At 48.3% G+C, this 25,785-nt stretch overlaps 1 protein-coding gene across 5 annotated transcripts in view; it reads right to left on the bottom strand.

Moving 5' to 3' along the window:
• Window positions 1–25,785, bottom strand: part of RIOX2 (ribosomal oxygenase 2) — an 845,240-nt gene that overhangs the window by 641,503 nt on the left and 177,952 nt on the right. For all 5 annotated transcript variants that reach the window (XM_086934530.1, XM_086934533.1, XM_086934532.1 and 2 more), the window contains exon 3: window positions 168–599. In XM_086934530.1, coding sequence (XP_086790656.1) covers window positions 168–596 — 429 coding nt within the window. In that variant the 5' untranslated portion in view covers window positions 597–599. The remainder of the gene's footprint in view (window positions 1–167; window positions 600–25,785) is intronic.

Here is a 25,785-nt window from a genome sequence, read left to right on the forward strand (position 1 = left end):
TATTTATTTTTTGCGCAACATGTTAAAACACTAGTGGCTGAGGCAACAGGCAACTTTGACTTGGGGATCAAAATAAACATCCAACTATTGAAAGCACAATTATATTGATCAAGAATGTTATTTTTCCTCCAATTAAAGTGAACAATTTAAGATGCTGAATGTGTTACCTTAAATCTTTGAGGCTGATGAAATTGAATTGTGGCTTTGTTCTGATCAAAATCCTTTTTCAGTTGCAGAAAGTTCACTTTTCCATTTTTGTTCAACACTTTTTTTTTACCATTCACACATCGACAAACATTAACATCTCTTCCATAATAAATGCCCAGGCGAGACAGCTCCTTCAAATCTGTAACCTGAAATAAAGATTGGTAGTAAGCAGCTATTGCTGGGTTGTCTCGCTTAATAATCAATGGCTGGTGTTCCCAGTAGTTTTTGAAGAATTCCTCTTGAGTAACTGGAGCAATCAAACTTTCGAAAAGAGTGGCAGGACTGTCAAAATCCAAATGGAAATGCGAGTATGCTTCTTCTATCTTTGCCAGTTTAGTAGCGGAGCCTGGAATTTCTGTTTCAGAGTTGGGTCTTCCTTTCTTTGGCATGTTCTACGGAATGTGTAAAGAAAAGAAAACTTAATTAGAAATTCCACATGTCATATCACTTTACAGCATCTTCCTCTGATTTAAAGTTCAACAGTTGTTTTTTCCGGAATTAAAATAACAACCAGGGTTTTTAAATGGGACAAATATTTGTGTCCGGGTTTGAATTTGAAACGCAGGCAAAATTTTATGTCGACTTGTATAGCGAACTAACACCCTTATCAAGGGTATCCATTACATCTACATTACTAAAGTACTTCTGTCTTTGAGGTGTCAAGCTTCCCAGGATAGACACTCTGACGAGATTGCTAGCATAAACTTTAACAGCCTGAAATTGGGCACTCGGGACGTGTCTGGTCTTCAGGTTGCTCCACAAAAGGACACCTCTCGCTCCCAACTCTTGTGGTTTGTCGGTTTCTTTACTATCAGGCTCAAAGTGAACCCTCTGGCAACCGGCGAGACCCCAATGTTATTATGTTACATTTTATACGTTGTGCTGGTCACAAATTCTTATGTTTCACTGGCCTCACTCCCTGCAGACTTGAGGGTTTGGTCTTGAGGTTCAGAGACTGTACTGCAAGTAAGTGAGTAAGCACACTAATGCCCTGACTGAATGTGACTGCTGTAGCTTTATCTCCTCTGGGACTCAGGGGAGGAAAAGGAGGCAACACAGGGTACCAGAAAGCCCCTTTGTTCCCAGAACAACTGTACATGCTCCCACGTGGGAGGAAAGCAGCGGCAAAAGAGTAGGAGCATCCTGGTGCCTACTTAAGCCAGGAACCAGTCAAATCAAATCAAATTTTATTCGGCAAAAAAGTAATGCAAGTCACAAGTAAAAATATACAGTGCAACTACTTTTCATAGAGTATACAATTGTTAGAATATAATTTTTCAATAAAAAGGAGCTAAAATATACTAGTATCCAAAGAGCAGATCCTCAGACTTATTCAAAAAGGCAATGTGTTTTGGACCTTTTAAACATTCAACAGGCTAGAAAGCTAAAAGACCTATAAAAAACAGGGGGGGGGACTGTTCTCTCTAATAAAGTGTGATCCTCATATCTATTTTTAATTGCTACCGCTTTCCTAATAAAGTTGAGAAGAGCAAAACACACATCTATAGTTGGGAGATTTTGTAAAAAAAAGTTAGGCCATCCGCGAGGGATCTCAGGTTGGATAGCCGTAGAGTAGGTCTTCAAAATTCATGTCTAGCGTCCACATATAATGGGCAGAACAAAATTAAGTGACAAGTGCTTTGTTTAGTAGTTTGGTCACACAGACAGGGAGGTAGGTCATGTGCCGAAACACACTGAACAGAGAAGGCCACTTTAAAATGTATCGTCAACAGTCTAAGAAGAGAAAGGTAACAGCGATATACAGGATTAGTGACCCAGACATGGACTGTGCATTCCGTAACTTTACATTTGTGCGATGGTTAAATACCATGTTTTGACTAACTATGGTTTTTGGGGTGATAAAATCAGGATTTGTGAACAACTCTTTTAGACCTATTACTTCAAAAGTCTTCTTCAAATAAGGGACCCGGGGAATTCAGCCCGCCCCATTCAGAGCAATACAATCGCAAATGCAGGAACGGACCAACTCTGACTCCGGATTTGTCCAGATCTTGATCCACAACAATAATGGAGCTGAGGCCAGTGTGTGTTCTAGATATGTACACTATGGTGCCCTGACTGAAGGTGGGTGTTCTATCTGTAGCTTTATCTCCTCTGGGAATCAGACATTTCCTCAGGGGAGAAAGAGGAGGCAATGCAGCGTCCCAGAAGACCCCTATGTTCCATGAACTGTGCTTGCTCCACGTGGGGAGAGCAGCTGCAAGTGATGGGGTGTAGGAGCGTCCTGGTATCTACTGAAGCTGAGAGCCAGTCGCTCCTCAACGAAAAGGGGCACTGGTTCGGGATTTTGGTGTGTTTCATAACTGCACATATGTCAATCTGGCAGAGAATACTTATAGGTTCTCAGTTAAGGATGTTGTTTAGCAATTATTCAAGAAGAACTTACAATTGTTGGTCTGACGTCAATGGAAATGTACGCTGCTGGGCAAAAGCCATCCTACACAAATACTTTACTAATCTGCTTTTGTGTTTCACGTGCTCATTAAAAGTAATGGATCGGTACCAAAGATAACGTGTTTTCAAAATATGTATTGCAAATCCTGGGCCAGGCAAAGTTTAACCAACTCCAAGTACACAAACAAATTTAAGGAGCCGAATTTCACATTTAATTTACAAATATAGCTACTGTGGCTTGCATCAAGTGTGCAGGCAAGCGAAGTTGGAAATATGAAGTTCGGTTCGATAAAGGAAGTGAGAATACTGTGGTCTCGTAAAAAAAATTAATTGCTTCATGAATACACTTGAAAAGAGACTGTTTTTTTCAATTCACCACGTATTTCAACTGCTACTTATTTAGATCTACCAGACATTCAAATTACAAGTGCACGATTCTATATTTCTTCAACACAACAAATGTATAATTAAATATTTGCTAATTATTTTCAGAAACACGGGACAGGTGGTTTCAACATCAGTCTAAAAACCTAAGGTGTGGTCACATTCATTCAATACAGCATCAATGTGCGACAGAAGTGCATTTTCGCTTAAGATGCCCTTCCTGCCATTTTTGTATAATTGTGTACGTACCACACGCGAGGATTATGCATGTATGTGTCTTCATTTATTTCTCAGCAGCCCTAAAAACAAGCATTTGCAATGCAATGGTCTCGGCATTATTAAAGGTAGAGCTATTGGCATTGCTCATGATTTTTTTTTTTTAAATCATAAATAAATGGCATTGTCATTTACATTGCCAATAGAGTAATCGTTAAATAAATGGCATTGTCATTTACAATGCCAATAGCATAATCGCTCGCAAATGCATGACCTATTGCATTTACACCCACATTTACACCCACACAGAGCTTAGGTTAAAGAGAATTACCCATGCCGGAATTAGTCAGTGTTAAAAATGTTAACTCCGGAAGGTGTGATCATGGATACAATAACATTTGTTTGGCCACAAGATCTGGTAAGGATGTTTACTCTATCACAGAAAGTAAAAACCTGGAAGTCACATTTAACTCAGATTTTTCCATCAGCCCCCTAAATCAACATCATTCTACAAGTACAGCGTAATGATGATGAAAATGCAGAAGATCATCTAAATGCATTTTCTAGGAATGTATTCAGGCTCTAGAGTTTTAGACTTGTATCATGTGTAATGTCACAAAATTACCCCAGACCAAATTTTGGATATACGTACAGGAGAAGCATGTTGACGCAATACCAGTTCACATCTCTCATCTAATATGTGGGCACTCACAAGTTATATACCGTTCCGAACCCTTGAAAGGGCTCTCTGTACTCCCCAGATATCTGATGTCTTATCAAATGTCTTTAGACATCCTCTTCCCTTACAAACATATCTCTTTGCTGCTATACAGCAGTCCATCTATGTCCTTCATTGATCTCTGTTGTTGGGGTGGGGTCAGCTGTTCGCTATTTATGGTCTATACTATGTGACCAGTAAGTAGTGAGCAGCAAGGACCTAATTAGCAGGGTCGGATCAGTAGGGCGGGCACTCGGGCAATGGGCCCGTATCAGAGTTGCAGCTGTGAGCTGCTTTTTCGGCCAGCATGGTGGCCGATTTGGTTTGTGGCTGTGCTGTTCAGATGCTGCCAGCGGCCCACTGGAGGCCTGAGCGGCCTTCATGGAGGCAGATTGGCCTCTGTTACCTCCCTTTTATCAGCAGGGTGGAGGTGTCATTCCCAGTCTCTTGCGGGGCCGTCCAATTAATGAATGCAGATTGAACGGGCGGGGTCCCGAGCAGAAGTTGCCTCACCTCACTCATATTCAGGTGTGGTTCACCATTGTAAACAAGCACAATTAGTCCTGGAAACAGTTACACATTTTTTTTTAACTCTGTGAGGTTAAGAAAGCATGCCTCTTTTAGTGACCCCCTGCTTCTTTTCAGTATACTTTAAACACTGAAGCAGTGTTTTGCAAAAGGGTGAAACCCGCAAAGGTGGCCCGCTTTTTTTTTTCTTTGGGTGCCCGGGCCTATTTTTGATCCCAATCCAACCCTGCTCATTAGGATGTAGAGCTGAGCATACCAGAGAGATCAGGTGCAGTCACTGCAGAACATCTGGGCCTGCAGCCCAATAAAGTGCAGCCAAACACCTTTCTTCAAAGAAGCAACCAGTGCCTCTGCGTTCATGGCTCATGGAAGTTATTGTACATTCAGATTAAAGTTAATTGTGAGGTTAGACTGCAGCTTCCTGGCAGAAAACTGCAAACTGCTTTGCCAACACAACGTCCAAAAGAGGGGGAGGTGCGAGGCACCGGCTGAAAATTTTACCAAACAGATGTTACCTTGAAATTCTTCTGTAGGACCAATCATAGGCAGAACTGCGTACAGCTTGTTGCCTCAAGACTGTTCAGGTAATTATATTCCCGCCTTAATTGATAGAGTTGCCTGTGTGCGCGCTTTCACCTCATTCATATTGAAGGCATTGGGACCATTGCACTGTGGCATTTTTTCTGTTAATGCCACAAACGCTCCTCTCTCCTCCCGTGGTCTGTCGCTGTTCCAGTGGTAGCTTGTCAGTTATCCCCCTGTGTGCTATAGACTGTATGAGAAAAACAGCAAAGATTGAGAAACAGAAGGATAAAAAGCAGCCCTCGGTAATGAAGCGCGGGTTGTCTTTCGCAGCGCACCGTGGAGCCTGGTGGGGTCTGAGCGGCCCATGGCAAATGTTTTCATTTTTGGTTTTACTTATTGCATCTCGCCCGCGCTTTGTCCCTCGGATGCTCCCAGCGCGCCTGGATCAGTATGCACGGCCTGTGCTTTGAGGTGTAATTTGTTGAGTGGCACATGGCTGTGGGTCAGAGCACGCGCCACGGTACCTGAGAGGAGTATCCAACCTATCAAAAGGACAGGGATGGCGTGGTAAACCACTACCCCAGCAGCAACAGCATCTCCCGGATGCGCTACCATGAATCGCCTAGAAACATGTCAGACGCTGCGCGCTTGTTGTTTTACACCGAGGGCACCGCCGCAGACCAAAAGTATTGATTCTCTTCTCTGTGTGGAGACAGAAACTGCCAGCCCTAGCAGGCTGACCTTGGCACTGCGCAGAAAACTATTCCCCACCCTGCCTACTCGACGGAACCCCCACAGGAGGAGTAAAGGCAAGCACATGCCAGTGTCCGCTGCACACGAACAGCATGAAACCGGAGCCTCGCAGTCAACCCCTGCCCCCTGCGCCGCAGGAGGTCCTGGTAAGCAGTTGTGAACTGCATTCCACGTGACAAGAAGCTTCGATTTGCACATTAAATAAATGCCCTGACTTGAGATGCCGAGACGTCTGTAAGAGGAAGAGAGGAGATGTGCTCGTCGTTCATCTTTAACACTGCAGGGCTCCCCGTGACCTCAGAGGCTGATGGGTAACAAGGGCAGCCTGAGGGTCCCCACCCCCTGAGTATAAGCAGGCTTGCCCCGCCTCACTCGCAGCGAGAAGGCAGTGGACTCGAGGCACTCACCACGACGTGCGCCCCGGCCAGCTTCAGCGGCTTGGGGCTGATGAGCGGGGACACCATGTAGAGCAGCAGCACGAAGGCCACGGTGAAGGCAGCGACCAACAGCAGCATGGTGCGAGCGAGCACCGGTGGGCAGACCGCGCGCACGCCCTGTTGTTTACCTCCACCCCCTCGGTATGCAGGGAGGTGGGAGTGTGTCCGAGCTGCAGCTAAGGAGAGCTAGGGTGAGTTCCCCCCGTCTCTCAGGAAGAGCGTGCAGAGGCTGCCTACCAACATTCTCTAAGCCCAGAGCTCTTTTGCAGTAATGCAGCAGCAGAGCTGTTCATGAAAAACAACTGCAAGCACGTGCTACTATTTTTGATGAGGGGCGACTTCTTGCGGCGGCGGTCGGCGCGAAATGGCATAAGAAAAACGCTGCCATTTTCTGATTCGGGGGCGTGTTTTTTGCGTTCTGAGTGACGGATGACGTCACATATAGAAAGAACGCAAAAAACACGCACCCGAATCCGAAAAAGACGGGGCTTCAACCGAGTGACGCCCCTCTCCTCCAATGGCTGGCCTCCGTTTAGGAAGCCAGCCAATGGAGAAGAGGGGCCGGTTCAAGCCCCCTAACTAAAAAAACATAAAATCTTCGGACTCCGCCCACTGCTACGCAGTGCGACAGTCCTCGACATTAGTCTGGAATAAATGACCCATGAGCACCAACAGTGAACCTCAACAGCAACAACCAGTCCGTGTTAAGCAGCGAAAGATTAGAGCACTAAAGAAAACAGCACTTCCACTTTCTTCGCTGCTCGAAAGTAAGTGCTTTCTCCTGGAAGCTGTTGTTTGTTTGGGGATAATAATCAATATTTATAAACATTTAACAAATGTTTTTAGATAGAAGTTAGCATTTCTGCCATTTCCCTTAATTTGTCTGCCTTGCTTTGCTTGAACTCTACTGGTTTGCCATATCTGTTCTTGCAGGCCGTCTGCAATAACAACCCCCTCCCCCACCAGTGGCGGATCCTCCATGGGGGCGTTTGGGCGCCACCCCCCTGCTTTCTCGCCGTGCGAGAAGGCAGAAACAAATGGTAGTTATTAACTACCATTGTTTCTGCCTTCTCGCACGGCGAGAAAGCAGAACTTCCTGGTTTAGAGTGGGGGTGTTACTCGAGGGCAGGGGGGAGTGGCTTTCCCACTGTTGTTAATACTGACTGTTTGGACAGCCTGAGGCCGCCCAAACAGACAGAAGAAAACAAGTTACTTACCTGTAACTTCAGTTATCCAGTATTGGTATCTTTCATAGATTCACATGCCTGAATCATTCCCCGTCGTCGAGGCGGGAGTCCCACGGTAAATAAAAAAGCAGTGCCAAAAGCACTTTGTAGTAGTAGGCCCTAGAAAAGGCCTGAGGCCTATATTATAGTAGCCTATCTACATCATTATGCTAAAAAGACCAAAGTCTTTGCTCCAACCAATCAGCTTACAGCACCCTCTAGAACCTTCCCTGCAGAGCCAGCTCTCCTCAGATTTTCGTAGCACAAGTGGGAACAAGTATCCCGAACTTAGAGAACTGACTCTCCGGGGAGGAGGGTGGGTGCATGTGAATCTATGAAAGATACCAATACTGGATAACTGAAGTTACAGGTAAGTAACTTGTTTTCTTATCCAGTATTGGGGTATCTTTCATAGATTCACATGCCTGAATCAGAATAGCAAGCAGTATACCAAGTATACAGTCGGTTGCGGATGGTGGGAGACGTGTGCTGATAAACTCCCAGATGCATCCATTATTTGTTACCAGAGGCTTGATAATGCAAACCTTCAAAGTTAAAACATGATTTATACGAACTAAAGAGACATGCATAATAAAGTCCAAACATGGATATGTAAATCTCATACACATCCAATATATCTACTAAAGTACATATAAATATAACATGTTAAAATCGCATAACCTCATAACCTCAATAAAGGCAAGCATAGATAATATTTAAAAAGCCAAAGGGTAACAGAAACTGGTATTAACGAAAAAAGGTAGCGTAGGACCACCTGTCCAAGTGACGAATCCTCTTGACATGTAGACTAAAGGCAGTAATGTCTCGTGAACGTGTGGACATTTTTCCATGTCACAGATCCACATATCTTCTGGAATTACTCCAGCCTACACAGCTGTGAATGTTGATACTGTTCTAGTCGGAAAGAGCTTTGACCTTCCTCTGCAAAGGTTTGTTAGTCTTGTCATGGCAGAAAAGATGCTAATCATCTGGCTATTCTTGCCTTTGTTACAGCCGTTCTAAGAGTAGCTTGACCATAAGCCACGAACAGCTGGCTGGATCATCTGATATCCTTAGTTTTCTGTAGTTAGAATCTTAAACAGCGTTAAACCTCCAGCGAGTGTATTACTCTTTCAGCTGGAGGAGACGGATCCGGAAAGAATGTCTTTAATCTTACCGGTTCGTTAGACTGAAATTGTGTTGGTACCCTAGGAATGGACCTGGGATTTGTCCAAAGGGTCACATAGTTCCGAGGAAAATGTAAAATTGAGGTGTTCCTTTATAGTGAAAGCTTGGATCTCACGAACCCTTTTTTCCAGAGGTAAGAGCCAGTAAAAGGGTAATTTTCCAGGTGAGGAATTTGAGATCTGGTAACTGGTTAAGCTCCAATGTACACTGCATTAACTGCACTAGCAATGCCGAGTTCCCACTCTGGGAGGGTGTTCGCCTGGAGAGAAGGCTTGGAAAAGCCCTTTCATAAACTGTTTGACAAGTGCCGAAGAGCAGAAAAAAGAAACTTTAAACATTTCCTAAATCTGGAAGACGCATTTTGTTCGATGAAAAAAACTAAGCCCACCCTTGGCTAGAAGAGCAGATAATGGAGAACTTGTTCTGCAGTAACTAATTGAGGGAATGGCATTCACCTCACACCAACCGCAAAATCGCTTCCATTTGAGGCGATAAGCCCTGATTGTACCTTGGGTACGAGATTTGGCCAAAGTTTCACAATAGTTCCTTGAAACGTTGATGCCCTTGAACTCTAACAAATGATAAGCTGTGCGTGCAAGTGTAGTGACTGTGGGTCCGGACGAACCACTTGGCCTCCGTCCCCTGACAACATCGTAAGCTCAGGCCGTAGCCGAATGGGCTTGCCTGTAAACAATAGCAGAAGTTCCGAGAACCAATTTAGGCCAACGGGGCGCAATCGGAATCAGATGGTAACCTTTCATCTTCATCTTGCAAAACACCTTCGGAACCAATGGCATTGGGGAAAAAACGTATGCACAAACTTCTGACCATTGCATGGACAGGGCATTCCTTCTTGATCCCTGTTAAGGGAACCTGCTGGCATCATATCGGCCTTCCTTGTTCTCTTTGAACGCAAATAGATCCCGTGCCGGCTTAACCCAAACTTGGAATACTGGGTTCACCTGTCCCTTTCCCAGCTTCCACTCGTGACAGTCCGACTGAGACATGCTCAGAGCATTGTGGAGAGCCCTGACGTGTTCAGCTCTCGAAATCTTGTGAAATGCGACACCTTCTCACAATTCCTGAACCTTTTGCGAGAGTGTAGCCGATTCAGTTCCTCCTTGTTTATTGATATAATACATGCTGATGATATTGTCGGTTTGGACTAGCACAGAGGAATTCTCAATCCTCAGGAGGAATGCTTGGGGGAACAGAACAGCGTTGTGGAGATTAAGCCTGTTGATCTGCTGTTGTCTTTGTCTTTGAGACCATTTTCCTTGAATTCTGCAAATCCTGCCGATGATCTCCCCATCCTTTCATGGAGGCATCAGTCGTTAAAACTAACCCTGGAATGGTTTGCAGGAACGTGCGACCCTGGGTTATATTCTCTGTCTGCGACCAGCAATATACCTAATTTATCATGCACAGCGTAACCTTGATGGTATCGTCGAACGAACCCATTGTTTGTCTTCCTGAAAAGGTCCCATTTTGAGCCACGCTAAGGGTATGAGATGTATCGTTGAAGAGCACATCTTCAGGAACGAAGCAAACATTTGATGCTGTCGTTGAGGATCCGCCCCAGCTACAAGACGAGATGGGTACATCTACTGTGGCAATCTTGGTTTCGTGTTCTGAAGGACCTCTGAGCAGTCATTCTTCTAGATAGGGGAATACTTGCATTCCTCAAGATCTCAATGCTGCTGCCACTAGTACCAAGTACTTCGTGAATGGCTCTTGGTGACGATTTCAGCCCAAACGGGAGCACTCCGCACCTATAATGGGCGCCAGCCACGTGAAAGCGAAAATATTTGTGCTGTTTGGGGTGGACAGGTATGTAGAAATTTGCATCCTCTCCATCCAGAGAGGCCATAAAATATTCGTTTAAATAACTTATTTGTTGTGAAAACGATGGGGACCCCTGGGCGGAGTAGTATATGGTTGTTTGATAAATTCCAGGGAGTGGCCATTGGTTACTAGGTATAGAACCCATTGGTCTGACATAGTTCCTTGTCACTTGTAAACAAAAACCTGAAATCTTCGGGCCCACGCGAGAAAAGGGTAAAATGATTGGAGCCCTGTGGGAATCATGGCTTCCTGTTAGCGTCTCAGCCTTGATACTTAAATCTCTTTCGACCACCCTGACGGGAGAAACTAGACAGACTATCTACAGCAAGATGCCTGGCTGCAAGGCTGTACCGAGATTGATACTGCTCCTCCTCTTGATGAAAACCTCTTCATCTCGCTCCTCAGAAAGATCCGCGCCCATATTGAAGGGTGCTTAATGATCGTGCAGTATCAGAGCCAGGTTTTATAACTAAAAGGGCTTCTTTAAAATGTTTACCCAACCAAAAACTCTTCATCATAGGCCATGCCAAGAATCTTTGCTCAGGGCTTAAGGTAGCGGCTTTAAGCCATCCCTGACGTCTAAGCCCTGCCTCCCCTGCTAAATGACGGAGGTTGTTGTTGTCGATGTTCAAGGCGCAATCTAAAGTTTTGATGCGGCATGTTCACCTTCCAACAGAATCTTTCCTGCATCCCGCCTTCGGTCCTCAGTAATGAGGTCATTGAAACTCGTTATGTCCAACCATATTCGACAGTCATAACAACCGATCATGGATAAAGGATTGCCAGCTCTACTAGAGGCTGCTGCCAAAGTAGAGAATTTTTCCCCATAAGGTCCAGATGACACCCTTCTTTGTCAGGCGGTGTGGTAATAGGCATTGCAGGATTTTAGATTGCTGTTGAGCGGGCTGTGAAATTACTGAATTTTGTCGAACAGTTGCCTATCAGACCGGATGGGCTGTTAGTAGGTACACATCATTTCTGTTCTATGCGCAGAAACACTGGAATAGACTTAGTCTATTATAGGTACTACTCTCGTAAACTTCCTGCATACCTTCTCAAAACCATGAAGGAGATATTCTGTTTGCTCGCCTGTAACTGGCAGTCAAACTCTAGCTGCTGCCCACTACATTAAAAAATATATATATAATGCTGTTACCGCTGAAGCCATCGCAGCCAATCGCATCATAGACTTTGTCGTAGACATGGTTATGTAGGCCAGGTTAATGCAGACTAGAACGACGTCAAAGATAACCATCATTAGCAACCATCCTAGACGAGGCTGTCATAAACGACAGCCATATACAATGCCATCGAGGATGAGGCAATCATAAGTGAGGGCATCCGTAGATGAGGGTAACACAAATGTGAGACCATTGGTAGAACAGGCCATCGGTAGATGAGGCCATTGGTAGATCAGGCCATCGGTGGATGAGGCCATTGGTAGATCAGGCCATCGGCGGATGAGGCCATTGGTAGACGAGGCCATTGAAAGACAAGGCCATTGATATACAATGCCATGGTTAGAGTAGGCCATTGATAGACGAAGGCATTGATAGACTAGGCCATTGATAGACGAAGCCATCGGTAAACGAGGCCATTGGTCAACGAGGCCATTGGTAAATGAGGCCATTGGTAAATGAGTCCATTGGTAGACTAGGCCATTGGTAGACTAGGCCATTGGTAGACTAGGCCAGTGGTAGACTAGGCCAGTGGTAGACTAGGCCAGTGGTAGACTAGGCCATTGGTAGAGTAGGCCATTGTTAGAGTAGGCCATTGTTAGAGTAGGCCATTGCTAGAGAATGATGCTGTCATTGAAGACAGTCATAGCGATACCATCATAGATGAGGTTAACATAAGTGATAACATCCGTAGATGAGGCACTCATAGATGAGGCAATAGAATGATGGCCAGCCATAGGTGATACTATTCATAGATGGTGCCATGTGTAGTATAGGCCATTCACAAATGAGGTCATATGTATATGAGGCTACCTTGATAAGGCAGTCATAGACGACCATCGTAGCTAGGCATTGCCATTGTAGATGACACTATCAAAGATCAGGCATAGACGATCACCTTAGATGAGGCCCTCGTCAACGACCGTCCGTCATAGACGAATTTTGTCATCGTCGACGACCGTCGTAGACGAGGCCCGTCGTCGACGACCGTCGTAGACGAGGCCCGTCGTCGACGACCGTCGCAGACGAGGCCCGTCGTCGACGAGGCCCGTCGTCGACGACCGTCATAGACGAGGCCCGTCGTCGACGACCATCGTAGACGAGGCCGTCGTCGACGACCGTCGTAGACGAGGCCGTCGTCGACAACCACCGTTGATGAGGTGGTCGTCGACGACCATCGTAGATGAGGCCATCTCGTAGAAGAGGTCATCGTAGACGACCATCGAAGATAAGGCAGTCGTCGACGATCATAATAGATGAGGATTATAAAGGTAAGGCAGTAATAGTAGACATGGAGTTACGTTATATACTCCTAATGTCAGGTCAAGTGGACTTCCCTGATGCAGTGTCAGGGAAGAAAAGGGAGTTGAATCCTCTGCGAGAAGTGCCTATAAAGACTCAAGGCGAATCTTATGGCTTTTATGCGCGCCCTCAGTAGGCTCCTGGCGCGACTTCTCCCTTTGACCTCTCATCATCCTCATCAGAAGTGGCAGGTTGAAGTCTCTGACCCATAATAGCCTCATCTCTCAGAACGTGAGCGCTATTGAGGAAAAGGTTAGACATAAAATATAGTCTATTACCTTGTTTACTGCCATTCTGCCATATTACTGCCTTAACAGGGTCAGAGAAATGAAGTATGATCTTGAACTCCAAAAAGAAGTAAAACTGAAGAAAAAACTGAGCAGAGCTCAGGGAGACTCCCTTCACCCACGACGTGCGGTGAAAATCTGAGGAGAGCTGGCTCTGCAGGGAAGGTTCTAGAGGGTGCTGTAAGCTGATTGGTTGGAGCAAAGACTTTGGTCTTTTTAGCATAATGATGTAGATAGGCTACTATAATATAGGCCTCAGGCCTTTTCTAGGGCCTACTACTACAAAGTGCTTTTGGCACTGCTTTTTTATTTACTGTGGGACTCCCTCCTCGACGACGGGGAATGATTCAGGCATGTGAATCTATGAAAGATACCCCAATACTGGATAATTAACAACAGTGGGAAAGCCACTCCCCCAAGCCACTCCCCCCTGCCCTCGAGTAACACCACCCACTCCCCCTCCCTGTTCTCTCTGTATGCTGCAGCAGCATACAGAGAGAAAATTACGTAGCCTGGGGCAGCTGGCCGCACCAATCAAAAACGCGGCGGTGGAGAGGGAGGCTGCCTGCCGCGCCGCCTTCTTGATGACGTGCTGCCTGCAGTACTTGAACCAGGACGGCGGGAGTCGGAACGGAGTCTCTACGGACGGTAAGTTGTTTATTTTATTTTATATATATTTGTTGTTTTCTTTTGTTTCCTAACCCCTCTGTGTCCCTCGCACAGTGCCCCCAACACCCCTGGCACCCTCGCCCCCTTCCTTCCGTCCTTACCCGTCACTGCTCTGCTTCCCATGCAGACCTCGTCGCCTGAGAGTTCACTGCTTTCAAAGAATCCGGATTATTCAAGCAAAAATGAAGGTCTCGGAGTGCGGAATTCCCTCAGATGCCCGGGCCTGCGCCCCCTTCTGCAGCCCTAAGGCTGGTCCAACATGCCAGCCCCAAAGCAGGCATGTGCCTTCTCTGCACGCAGAAGCCCCGGGACCTGCAAACTTTGCTTAAACTGCATTCATGTTTTAAGCTGCGTTTAATGCGCTCCCCCCTGCAGATACCACACCACACCCCCCTCGGTCCACCAACTGCCGGCATGAATATTAATAGAGGTCTTATTCTGATTAAATGAGATTCAGAGGAAATCCCCCTTCAATCCAGCAGCTCAGACGCCTCAAGTTCCCACCCTGTATGAATTTCGATTCAGGCATAAAACTACATCTGGCAGGTAGCGGATTTCGTGCTTGGCGCTGTAGCGTCTGTGCCGCGGAGATGGGTGAAGGGAACCCTCGGGTGGACCTGCGCCAACCCCAGGACACAGGTCCCATCTGTGGCCCTGCAGCGCCACTCTATAGAGACAGGGGCACCCCGACAGAAGAGGCCTGAAGCTTGAAACCCCACTCTCACAGAGACAGGGACACCCCACTCTCTCCAGAGACAGGGACACCCCGAGAAGAGGCATGAAGCCTGAAACCCCACTCTCCCAGAGACAAGGACACCCCACTCTCCCAGAGACAGGGACACCCCACTCTCTCCAGAGATAGGGACACCCGACAGAAGAGGCCTGTAGCCTGGAAACCCCACTCTCTATAGGGACAGGGACACACCGACAAAACAAAAAGCCTGTGGACTGGAAACCTGGAGTCCAGGGATGCTTTGCTCATGCTCCCAGTGTGGTTTACTTTCTAGGGAGTGCTTCATAGTAATTTCAAGTAATGTGTTCTGGGACTGTAGGCACCTCTCTTCCATTACTCTCCGAGGGGCATACCACACAGCATTAAACACCAGAATTGTGTTTGGAATCTTTCTTGTTGGTCTTTCTGGCAGCTGGTGAGGGACTTGCTTTGGGCAGTCGAGAAGATGTTTGATAGGTTATATACCATGAGGGCTAGGGTGTTTAGGAGGTATCTCCCGGGAACCTCCCGTAGGTGGTTCAGTCTCGCGAGCTTGCCGCAGTGAAGTACGACAATTGTTTTACGCCACACTTCTTTCAAATGGCACCAGCCGCCACTGTTCCCCACCATTCACCCCCTTCTATTAATTCTTCCCACCTCATCCACCACCCCCAAAGGTCCTTCCGGCAACTCCTGCGCATTCTGAGGCATAAGGCAAGTTGATATTTACAGTCAAAGTGTCATGTCGGGTAACACCCACAGGTCAGCACCATAACTTACCCTTTTCTGCCCTTTTCTGCGATGTAGAGGCGGGCAAACCACTGACATTGGTACATGGTAAGGCAGGGCGTCAGAACCCGTTAATATGTGGTGTTGGACCACGGAGACCAGAGGGCGCTTTAGGAGACATGCTACACCACCTCTCCAATCTGATCCAGGGCCGGAAACAGCCCAGACAGTGTATCACTCATCCTGTCTTATCTGCCTTGTAATTATGTGATTATTCCTTGTTTTACATTTTTTTTTATTCTTACTCGATGTCGTCATTGCTCTTATGTCCTTCCTTCCATCATTTTTGTAAAGCACTATGATATCCTTCGGGATATTGTTCGCGCTATATAAAACTTTATAAATAAAAATAAATAAGTAAATAAATAAAGATAGCAGCACGACTGTATAGTCTATGAGGCCCTTACCTACCAACATTTTAGAAGAGGCAAGTGTTAAGAGTTTTAAAAAATAATCTTGAGGTTGCAGTTCTATGGCAGGAGCGGAGGCTTCGGATTATGCCTTCTTCCTTCGCTTTATTCCTTACAGCACCAAGAACAAACAGTAACAAAAAACTACATTTCCCATGAACACTTGGGAAAGCAAAACAGTCTTATCGGGAGTCCTGTTTTCTGTGCACGCATTCTAGCTAGCTAACATAATGCACTCCTGCTGTTTCCTCTTCTTCTTTCTTCGCTGCTCAGCAGCAAGATAAGTGTTTTTTTCTCTTCTCTCCTGGGTTTTGGGAGTTGTTAATATAGTGTTTTTAATGATATGTTAAGCGCTTGCATATTTTACTTTCCAGTTTTCCCCTGTTAATCGCGGGACGCTTTGGCGCTCATGACGCAATTTTTTAGCCCAGTTGCAAGTGCGGTGTGGTCCTCCCACCGCTAGGGGGCGATCGCTCCTCTTTGTGGTCAGCGCAAGTGTGAGGCATTTCTCACAGCGTTTTTTGCGTGCTGCCCACAGAGAGCCTGTCCTGCCTCCTGCCACCCAGTCAGACACCCTGAGGGGTCGGTATTTCCTGCTTTCCTTTGGTCAGAACGCCCTGGTGGGTCTGCATTTTGTGTGTCTGGACACCCTGCAGGGTCGTAATTTGCACCTGTCTTTTGTGGTGCGGTGGGGCTCTTTCCCGGGTGGTGCCCTGTGATAGTGAGGACTGAAGCGTCCCCAGGGCTATTCCCTTCCATTGTGTGCCTGCGCGCCACCCACATTTGCCTGGGCCCCCTACCAGCTTAAATTGGTGCCTCTGAGGGTTCCCTTGATTTCTCCTGCCTACAGCTCCTGTGTGCCTGCGGAGCCTAATTAACCTCATAATGCAGGGGGAGCAGGGCCAGTACCCAGAAGAGGACCCTCTTAACTATGTCCCCTGGGATGATGGCTTTTATCAAGCGGTGGACGACTATTTACAAGGCTGTGGATCAGGCCTTGATTCCCCTAGAGCAGCGTCTTTCTGCACAGTGGATGGGGCCTATGTGAAACTGGCAGTCCTTATTCCCACGCAGGTCCCCGCCCCTGCGCCCTCCCCCCTAGTGAGAAGCCATGCACTGAGGGGGTAGACGCAGAGGCTTTTGCGCATGTTAAAAGCGCATTTTTGGTGCAGGAGGTTCCCCAACCAGTCCCATTGCCCCAGGTTGATAATTTTCCACAAACGACTCGGACCACGACCCCTGAGCCACGGGATGATGGGGATTCCCCGGACACGGATGAGGAAGCATGCTCCTTTAGGTTCAGGCTACCTACCCAGACTCCTGCCTCGGCGGGGCCATCTGACATGTTGGACCCAGACGATATCGTCCACCCTCGGTCTTCGGACTGGATGCCCGGGGACAAAGTGGCCCAGTATGTTGCGAGCCGTCTGAGTAAACGGGTGGATAAGGACGCTCGCAGCCGCCTTTGGGTGGAGTGCCCACGCCCCACCTTAGAGGGAAGGTGGCGTTGACTCCTGATATTGACCAGAAGATGGCGACAATCTTGACGAAATTTGTGGAGGACCCTAGAAAGGGTATAGACTGCTTGTGGCGTAACTGCCAGGACAAGCTGCTGGATGCAGTAGGGCCTATGACCAACATTTTAGATATGGCCGAAGAGGCCAAGCTGTCGGGGGATCTTATCTCCCCGGAGCGGGCCATTGTGTTCCTCGGGAACGCCAACTGTGCCCTCTCGACAGAGAGATGGAGGTCACTCCTTATTAAAATCGACCCTAAGCTGGGTGACCTTGCCTCTTCAGAGGTTGGTGCAGTGGCGCAAGGGGGCCTGTTCCGGGACCCTTTCGTCAAGGAAATAGGCAAGTTTGTGGCAACCTTCACTTCCCTGGACAGGGCACAGTCCAACATCAAAAAGGTCTTTGCCCCACGGGTTTTTGAAAGGGCCGGACGTGGCAGGGGCCGCTCATTCGGCCATGGCAACAGCTCCGATCGGGGGCAAGGTTCCGGTTGCGGGCAATTCCAGGACAATGCCAGTTTCAATATTTTCTACCCGACGAGAGGATAAAGGTTCCGTGGCCGAGGAGGCCACAGAGGACAGCAGCAGGGTGCTGGAAGAGGTGAGTGTGCTGCCCTCGGCAAGCTTGCGGGTAGGGGGGGCGGCTGGCGCAGTTCTTCCTGGCTTAGATTTCCCTTACAAGCGACGCGTGGGTGCTGCAGACGATCCAGGGCTTCCAACTGGAGTTTCATGGCCGTCCGTGTCAGCTGTATCGCCCGCCCCATTACTTTCCCGCAGCGAGATACAGACTTGGTGCACGAAGAGGTTTTCGCTCTTTTCCAAAGAGGGGCAGTTTGTTGCGCATGCAAGCACCCTGGGGGTTCTCTCAGCAATCTTTTTTTGGTCAACAAGGTCGACGGTGGCCGGCGGCCAGTCATCAACTTGAAAGAATTCAACGAGTGGCTGGTATACCGCCATTTCAAGATGGAGGGTATTCACCTCCTGCGAGATGTGTCCGATTGGATAGTCAGACTCGACCTAAAGGAAGCGTACATAACGGTGCAGGTTTTTCCACCTCATTGGCGTTTCCGTCAATTCAGGTGGGACGGTCTGGTTTACGAATTCCCCACACTCCCTTTCGGGCTCTCCTCTGCTCCGTGGTGCTTCACAAAGGTTCTTCGGCCGGTAGTGGAGTTCTTGCGGGCGCGGGGTACGAGGACGTTTACCTGGACGATATGCTGCTCATGGACCAGTGTCCCAAGCGGTTGTCGTCCCAGTTCTAAACTGCAGTCAACCTCCTTCAGGGGTTGGGTTTCGTTATCAACGAAAAGAAGTCCCTTTTGGTTCCCGTCCAACGTGCAACCTTTTTGGGCTTCAACAAAGACTCAGTGTCTTCCACCCAGAGCCTTCCCGCCAGAAAGATGGCAAAGATCAGTCACGAGCTACGCCAAACTTTAGCGAAACCTAAGATATCTCTCTGTCAGTTGGCACGATTGGTAGGTCTCCTTTTATCTTCAATTCAAGCCATATTCCCAGATCCCCTTCATTATTGGGCCATGCAACGTCTGAAGGCTTATCACCTCAGGAAGGGCCTAACGTACACGCACATGGAGGCCCACGCACATGGAGGCCTGGAATGGCCGTGCGATTTTCGCTTCAGCCCCGGACATAGTTATCGAGTTGGGCGCCAGTCGCTCCAGCTGGGGGGCCAGGTGCAGGAATTTTTCCACAGGTGGCGCCTGGTCCATACACGAGCAGTTGTTAAACATCAACTGCTTTGAGTTGCAAGCAGGATCCTTTGCTGTTCAGTGCTGGACGAAGGACAGGGTGCAGTTGTGTGTCCTCCTCCGGATGGACAACGTCTCGGCGGTCCGGTATATCAACCATCTGGGGGGTACCAGATCCAAGATGCTGGCGGATCTCACCAGGGATTTTTGGCACTTTTTCCTGGACCATCAGGTATCGGTCACAGCAGAGTATCTGCCGGGTCGGCAGAACGAGGTGGCCAATTGGCACTACCGGCACCTTCTGGATGCCAGCGTGTGGAAGCTGGACCCTCAAGCGTTCTCCTTGCTGTCGGAGACGTTGGGCCCCTTCTTAATGGATCTGTTCACGTCGCGCCTAGACCATCAACTCCCGAGATTCTTCAGTTGGCGCCCGGATCCATTGGCGGAAGCGACAGATGTTTTTCTCCAGAATTGGTCAAACAAGCAGGGGTATGCGTTTCCCCTGTTTTCCATGAGAACGCGAGTATTGGCGTTGCTGCGGCGTCAGTTGGCGGAGGTAGTGTTGATCACACCATGGTGGAGGTCTCAAGTTTGGTTTTCGGTTCTACTGGAACTTTCTTGGGATTTAACAATCCTACACCCCCACTCTACTCACATACTGCTCAATCCAGACCTGGTTCCCCACTGGTTAGTCCAGGAGGGATCGCTGAGGCTGATGGCCTGGAGGATCTCCGGCGTCGCTCCCAGGCCTTTCGGGAAAGGTTGAAGACCTGCTCTCCAAGGCATGGGCAGATAGCACAACGAGTAGATACAGGTCAGCCTGGCATAGATGGCGTCGTTGGTGTGTGCGACGGGGTTTTGATCCCATGGGGGCAGATGTAGTCCACGTACTTAATTTCTTGGCGAGTTTGGCTGAGGAAGGGCTGGCCTATCGGTCAATCAACACCTTCCGTTCGGCAATCTCGGCTGATCATGTGGTAGTGCAGGGTTCCCCGGGGGGGGGGGGGGCACCCCTTGGTGTGCCGGCTCCTGAGAGGGATCCGCCTCTCGCAGCCCCCGGGGCCACACTACTTGCTCCTCTGGGACGTGAGCAAGGTTTTGAACCTCTTTCTTTCTTGGCAGCCGAATAGGTTTCTTTCCCATAAGGAAGTGACTGCCAAATTGGCAATGCTGTTGTGCCTGGATCCTGCAGGCGGGTTTCGGACGTATGAGCCCTAGACATTTTTGCTAGAGTTTTTTCCCCGGACGGAGTGTCCTTCACAGTGAGTAGGTGAACTAAGTCCAACACAAGGGTTATTTCATATCCGGCTTTTCCAGATTCCCCTAAACTGTGTGTAGTGCAGTGCCTCCGTGCTTACGAAGACATGACTGATGATACCCACCCTCCGGGCGAAAGGCAGCTTCTCATTGCCTTATGTAAACCATACAAGGCTGTTTCATCCCCAACAATTGGCAGGTGGGTGCGTTGGGTAATGCAGGAGGCGGCAATTTGGTGCTCATTCAGCGAGAGGTGCGATGGCCTCTAAAGGGTTCGCCCTAGGGGCAAGATTGGAGGATTTGATGCGAGCGGCTGATTGGTCCTCAGATTCCACCTTTAAGAGGTTTTATTTTAAACCCCTGTTGGAGGTGGCAAGGCTAGTTGTCGACAAGCTTTGAACTGGTGTAATGCGAAGCCTCCGGTCCTGCCATAGAATGAAAATTTGCCTAGCCTTCGTGCTGGTAAGTTTCAATTCTATTAAGGACTCAGAGGCAAGGATTATCCCTCCCAATGACTTCCAAGAAGTGGACCCTCCCCGTAAAGAATGTAAGTAAATCATTCATGTGCTTTTTCAGCTTATTTAGGAGTGTTGATGTTGCACTGTTTCTCTCCATGCGACATGTTCTGCTGATTGAGGTTCTGCCTCTGACACTGCCTCATTTGCAGGAAACGACAGTCCCAAACAGGATGCGTAAGAATGAAACAACATGAGCTTCGCGCGAAGAAAAGAAGAAACAGCAGGAGTGCATTATGGGAGCTAGCCAGAGTGCAGACACAGACGAAGGACTCCGGATAAGATTGTTTTGCTTTCCCAAGTGTTCATGGGAATTGTCGTTTTTTGCTACTGTTTGTTCTTGCTGCTGTAAGGAATAAAGCGAAGGAAGAAGGCATAATCCTCTCCTCAGAGTCCTTAATAGAATTGAAAATTACCAGCACGAAGGCTAGGCAAATTTTAATTCCCTCGTGTTCTATTGAAGCAGAAGCAATATCAAGCAGTAGACAGCAGAAATAAAGCCATTTTTGGCTTAAAAAATGGGGAGTCTCTGGCATAAATCTGTCTATCGGCCTGTATAAAGGCCTGTCAAGACTGAACTGATTAAATAAGTACTAGGGAAGGTAAGCTTTCAATTTCTACCTACCAGCACCTACTGCAATTCCCAACGAGTGAGCATTTGTGAAGGCAGGGGAGCGAGAAGATGTCTAAGTCCTCCTGCATAGCTGCTCTTGTGCCATGCAAATACTATACTACCCTGCTCACCATGGAAGGGTCTTGACAAACTGATCTCCTAGAGAGATTCAAGAAGATCAATATTTTTCTCCTTAGGGAAGGGACCGGTGGAGCCAATAATACTGCTCTGGAATCCCTTAATGGACAAATCTTGCTACTGGTAGAAGCCCAGAGCATAAAAGTGGGGAAAGAGTTTGGGCATGTCAGACTCAGAAACTTAGGGAGCAAGGTTCTTCACTTGCAAAAGGACAAAAGTTGGTTTGTTTTCCTACTCGCCAGAAAGGGCGAGTAGGATTTAAAAACAGATCGACCTTGTTAAATTTAGCTCGACTATGCGAGCGGTCGAGTGGAATTTTCGAGCCCTGCCCTACTTCTCAGGACACCCCCTGGCAACATAGACTGACCTTTCCCTAAACATGCACCAGTCTAAATCCTCCATCCACGTCTCGATCCGTGGCGGCTGGCTGGCTCCCCACAGCAGGGCAATATTACGTTTAGCTATCATGAACGCCAACGCAGCCCATTGCTTTTTGTATGCGTTTAGATCCGTGGGTTCCCAGACGTGCAAAATGCACCTGCAGGCCTCAGGCTGAATCTCTATCCCTAGGACAGCCCGCAACGTGTCATGGATCTTCCCCCAATATGCCTGCACACCTATACAGTGCAACAATATATGTGCGAACGTCCCTAGTTCCCCACAGCCCCTCCTGCACTCTCCACCCTCCGAGCGGCCCATACGGACCAAAAATGACCCCGTGACATACGACGTGTGTAAAATCTTTAGCTGAACCAATCTGAGCCTCATCTGAATTGCCACCACCCGCGGGGTGGAAACCACCTCCCGCCAGTCCTAGTTATCTAGCTCCAACCCATCCTCATTCCAGTGCCGTCTTATAAGTACCAGCGGATCCTCCATATTATTTATAAGCTTCTTATATATTAGAGAGATGGTTTTCTCAGGAAGATGTCCGTCCAACACCCGGTCCTCGAGAGGGGGAGTGTCGTGCCCCTGGGAATGTGTGTGAGCAATGCGTGTCGGATCTGAAGGTAATGGAAATACTCACAGTCATGAAGTTGATATTGTAGCTTAAGGGAATTAAATATGTGAACTGTGCCTTCCCCCAAACATCTTTTATATGCGTGACCCCCTATAAGGTCCCACTTATCAAAGCCTTTAGACTCCCATAGACTTCTCAACTTCTCCTAGCTCCACAACAGGGTTGCGAGTGTAAGCCTCCCCTCCCACTTGAGGTGCCTGTTGGCCGCATGCCACACCTGGACAGCATGAGCCGTCGGTCGAGCAAGCGTAAACGTACGATCATAAAGAGCTCTAGTGTAGTCGCCTCCCGGTAGTTGCCAGCGGTCCATAGCGTATCCAGAGTCCCCTGGGGGCCTATATATCCTGTGATTTAACGCTGCCAACTGGGAAGCCCAGTAGTATTTTTGTAAGTCTGGCAATCCTATCCCCCGTCGTACCAGGGAAGGGTAAGTTTAGAGAATGTTATGCGGGGCTTACCGTCCCAGAGAAGCTGTGTCTGGAGGGCCTCTATTTCCCTAAAGTAGGACGCGGGAACTGGATCCATCGCGTTCTGAAGTGCGTATAGGAACCGGGGTAGAGCAATCATCTTAAAAAGCACCGCTCTGCCTAAAAAGGAGATTGGGAGCGCCTTCCAACGCACCACATCTCCCCTAAATCGAATCACAGGGGGGCACAGGTTATTCGTGAATCGAAGCTTCGGGTCAAGCATGATATAGATACCGAGGTATCTGAACCCTACCGAACCAATTTGTATCGGGCAAGTATTTGGGAAAACCGGCGGGTCACCTCTAAGGACGAAGAGTACCAATTTGGACCAATTTATCGCGAAGCCCGAGTACCTTCCCAGAAGTCCTCATCTTAGGTACATCCCCCTCTGCATGGGACGACTCTTGGTGGCCGGAAGCCCTCGGAAAAGCACCCATCCCGACAGACCACGCACGGAACCTAGGCGTCATCCTGGATTCTTCACTCTCAATGAACAAACAAGTCAGCGCCGTATCCTCATCCTGCTTCAACATTCTTCGCATGCTCAAAAAAACATTTTGCTGGATCCCCACCGAAACAAGGAAAACAGTCACCCATGCTCTGGTCACGAGCCGACTGGACTACGGAAACACCCTCTACGCAGGTACTACCGCTAAACTCCAGAAGAAACTTCAACGAATCCAAAACGCCTCAGCCAGGATCATATTAGACATCCCACGCAACAAACACATCTCTGGTCACCTTAAAGACCTCCACTGGCTACCCGTCAATAAGAGGATCACTTTCCGACTGCTAACCCACGCACACAAATCACTCTACGACATCGGACCAGAATGCCTCAACTCACGACTGTCCTTCTACACCCCCTCCCGCCAACTACGTTCTTCCAGCCAAGCCCTCGCCACTGTACCTCGTATCAACAAGACCACCATGGGAGGCAGATCCTTCTCATACCTGGCTGCTAAAACATGGAACTCACTCCCCGCTTACCTTCGCCTTACCCAGAACCACCTAGCATTCAGAAAGCAACTTAAAACGTGGATATTTGACAAGTAATCCTCCTCCCCTTCCTAAGCGCCTTGAGACCCTCTGGGTATGTAGTGCGCTATATAAATTCTCTGACTTGACTTGACTTGACTTGTTCTCCCACTCAATCGTCCATCGCATGCTGCGTATCGAACGGTGCCAACGGACCCAGGCCGCCAACGGTTGCAAGGCCAGAGCAAAAAGGAGTGGGGACAGGGGACATCCCTGTCTGGTGCCCCTGCCCAGATAAAAGTCAGGAGACTTGCGGTTATTTACTACTACTCGGGCCAAAGGAGCAGAGTACAGAAGACGCACCCAGTTTGTGAATTCCGGACAAAAATCCAGTTTTCCCAATACTGCAAAAAGGTAAGGCCACTTGACTCTGTCAAACGCCATGGTGGCATCCAATGACACCAGCACCGCTGGCTCCTGAATTGTTGGGGTCCGACCCAGGACCCCATGAAGCTGGCGCAAATTGAGGGCCGTATTCGGGTGTGGCATAAAACCGGATTGGTCCGGGTGTATCAAGGTGGTGATGACTTGGCCAACCTCGTTGCCAGCAGTTTCGCCAGGGCATTAGGCTCCATGTTCAGCAATGAGATAGGCCTGTACGACCACAATATTAGCAACTCACTGATCGTAAGGAAGTTGCCCCTTATCCTTGCTTTCTTCAAACATAGAGCGGAGAAATGGAGCAATTCTGTTGGATCTCAGTTTATAAAGTTCTATTGGAATGCTGTTCGGCCCGAGGCCTTCCCGGAGCACACTGCTCTGATGGCTTGCGCCACCTCGTCTTCTGTAAGTGGGGATTCCAGATATTCCCGATTGTCATCTGATAGCGTGGGCAATTGAATATATTTGACCATTTCACTATTATCTGCTTCCGTACACACCCCAGCCGAGGTATATACCCTGCGATAATATTCAGTGAACCTATCCGCAATGGCCTGCGGGTCTGTGATCATTCGGGAGTTCTCCCCCTGTAATTCTGGCACTAGCCGCGACGCCCACTCTCTCCTTTCGAGCCATGCAATCAATTTTCCGGCTTTATCTCCGTGCTCATACACTCTGCTTTATGTCTCTCCGCTCTGCACCCTGGCTCTGTCCCTTGCAAGGCCACTAATCTCATCCTACCCGCAGTTTTAACCGGTGAAGACCCGCAGGAATTACCGCCTGGGATGCCTCCCTTCCTAATTTCATCACTTCCTCCTCCACCTTTTCCATTTCAGCTTGCCGTTCCTTCTTTTCCGTTACGATCAGGGATAAGGCCTCCCACAGGGTCTGCGCCAAGTCTACTGTGTCCTTATTCTCTTGGAAGGACCTGTCCGGGGCCTTACCTATATCTTTCTTTGTGGAGGGATCCCTCAGGTGCCATGGGTTAATAGGGGCAATCTTGCCTCCATTGAACTGGTCGAGCTCCAACCGGAGCCAAACCGGAGAGTGATCGAGATGCTCCTCCCCAAATGTCGCGCCTCCCGAATGGCTTGCGCCTGGGCAGCCAGTACCAGAACATAATCTATCCTAGACAGGCTATGGTGTGTGGCAGACACATGCGTATACCAAAGGAGATGATGGACAGAGCATTTGAGAAAATCAAACACTCACCCCCAATCAACTGATCTCTGATTAATACATCACCATTCTTTAGCTCACTCCACCACCCCAGTTCTGACATGGCCACATGCAAATCAGTCTGACCCTGTGCCTCATGGGAACAGTCCAGCCCGAACTGCCAAGCCA

The sequence above is a fragment of the Lissotriton vulgaris genome, chromosome 8 (assembly GCF_964263255.1).
Source record: "Lissotriton vulgaris chromosome 8, aLisVul1.2, whole genome shotgun sequence".
Lineage (NCBI taxonomy): Eukaryota > Metazoa > Chordata > Amphibia > Caudata > Salamandridae > Lissotriton > Lissotriton vulgaris.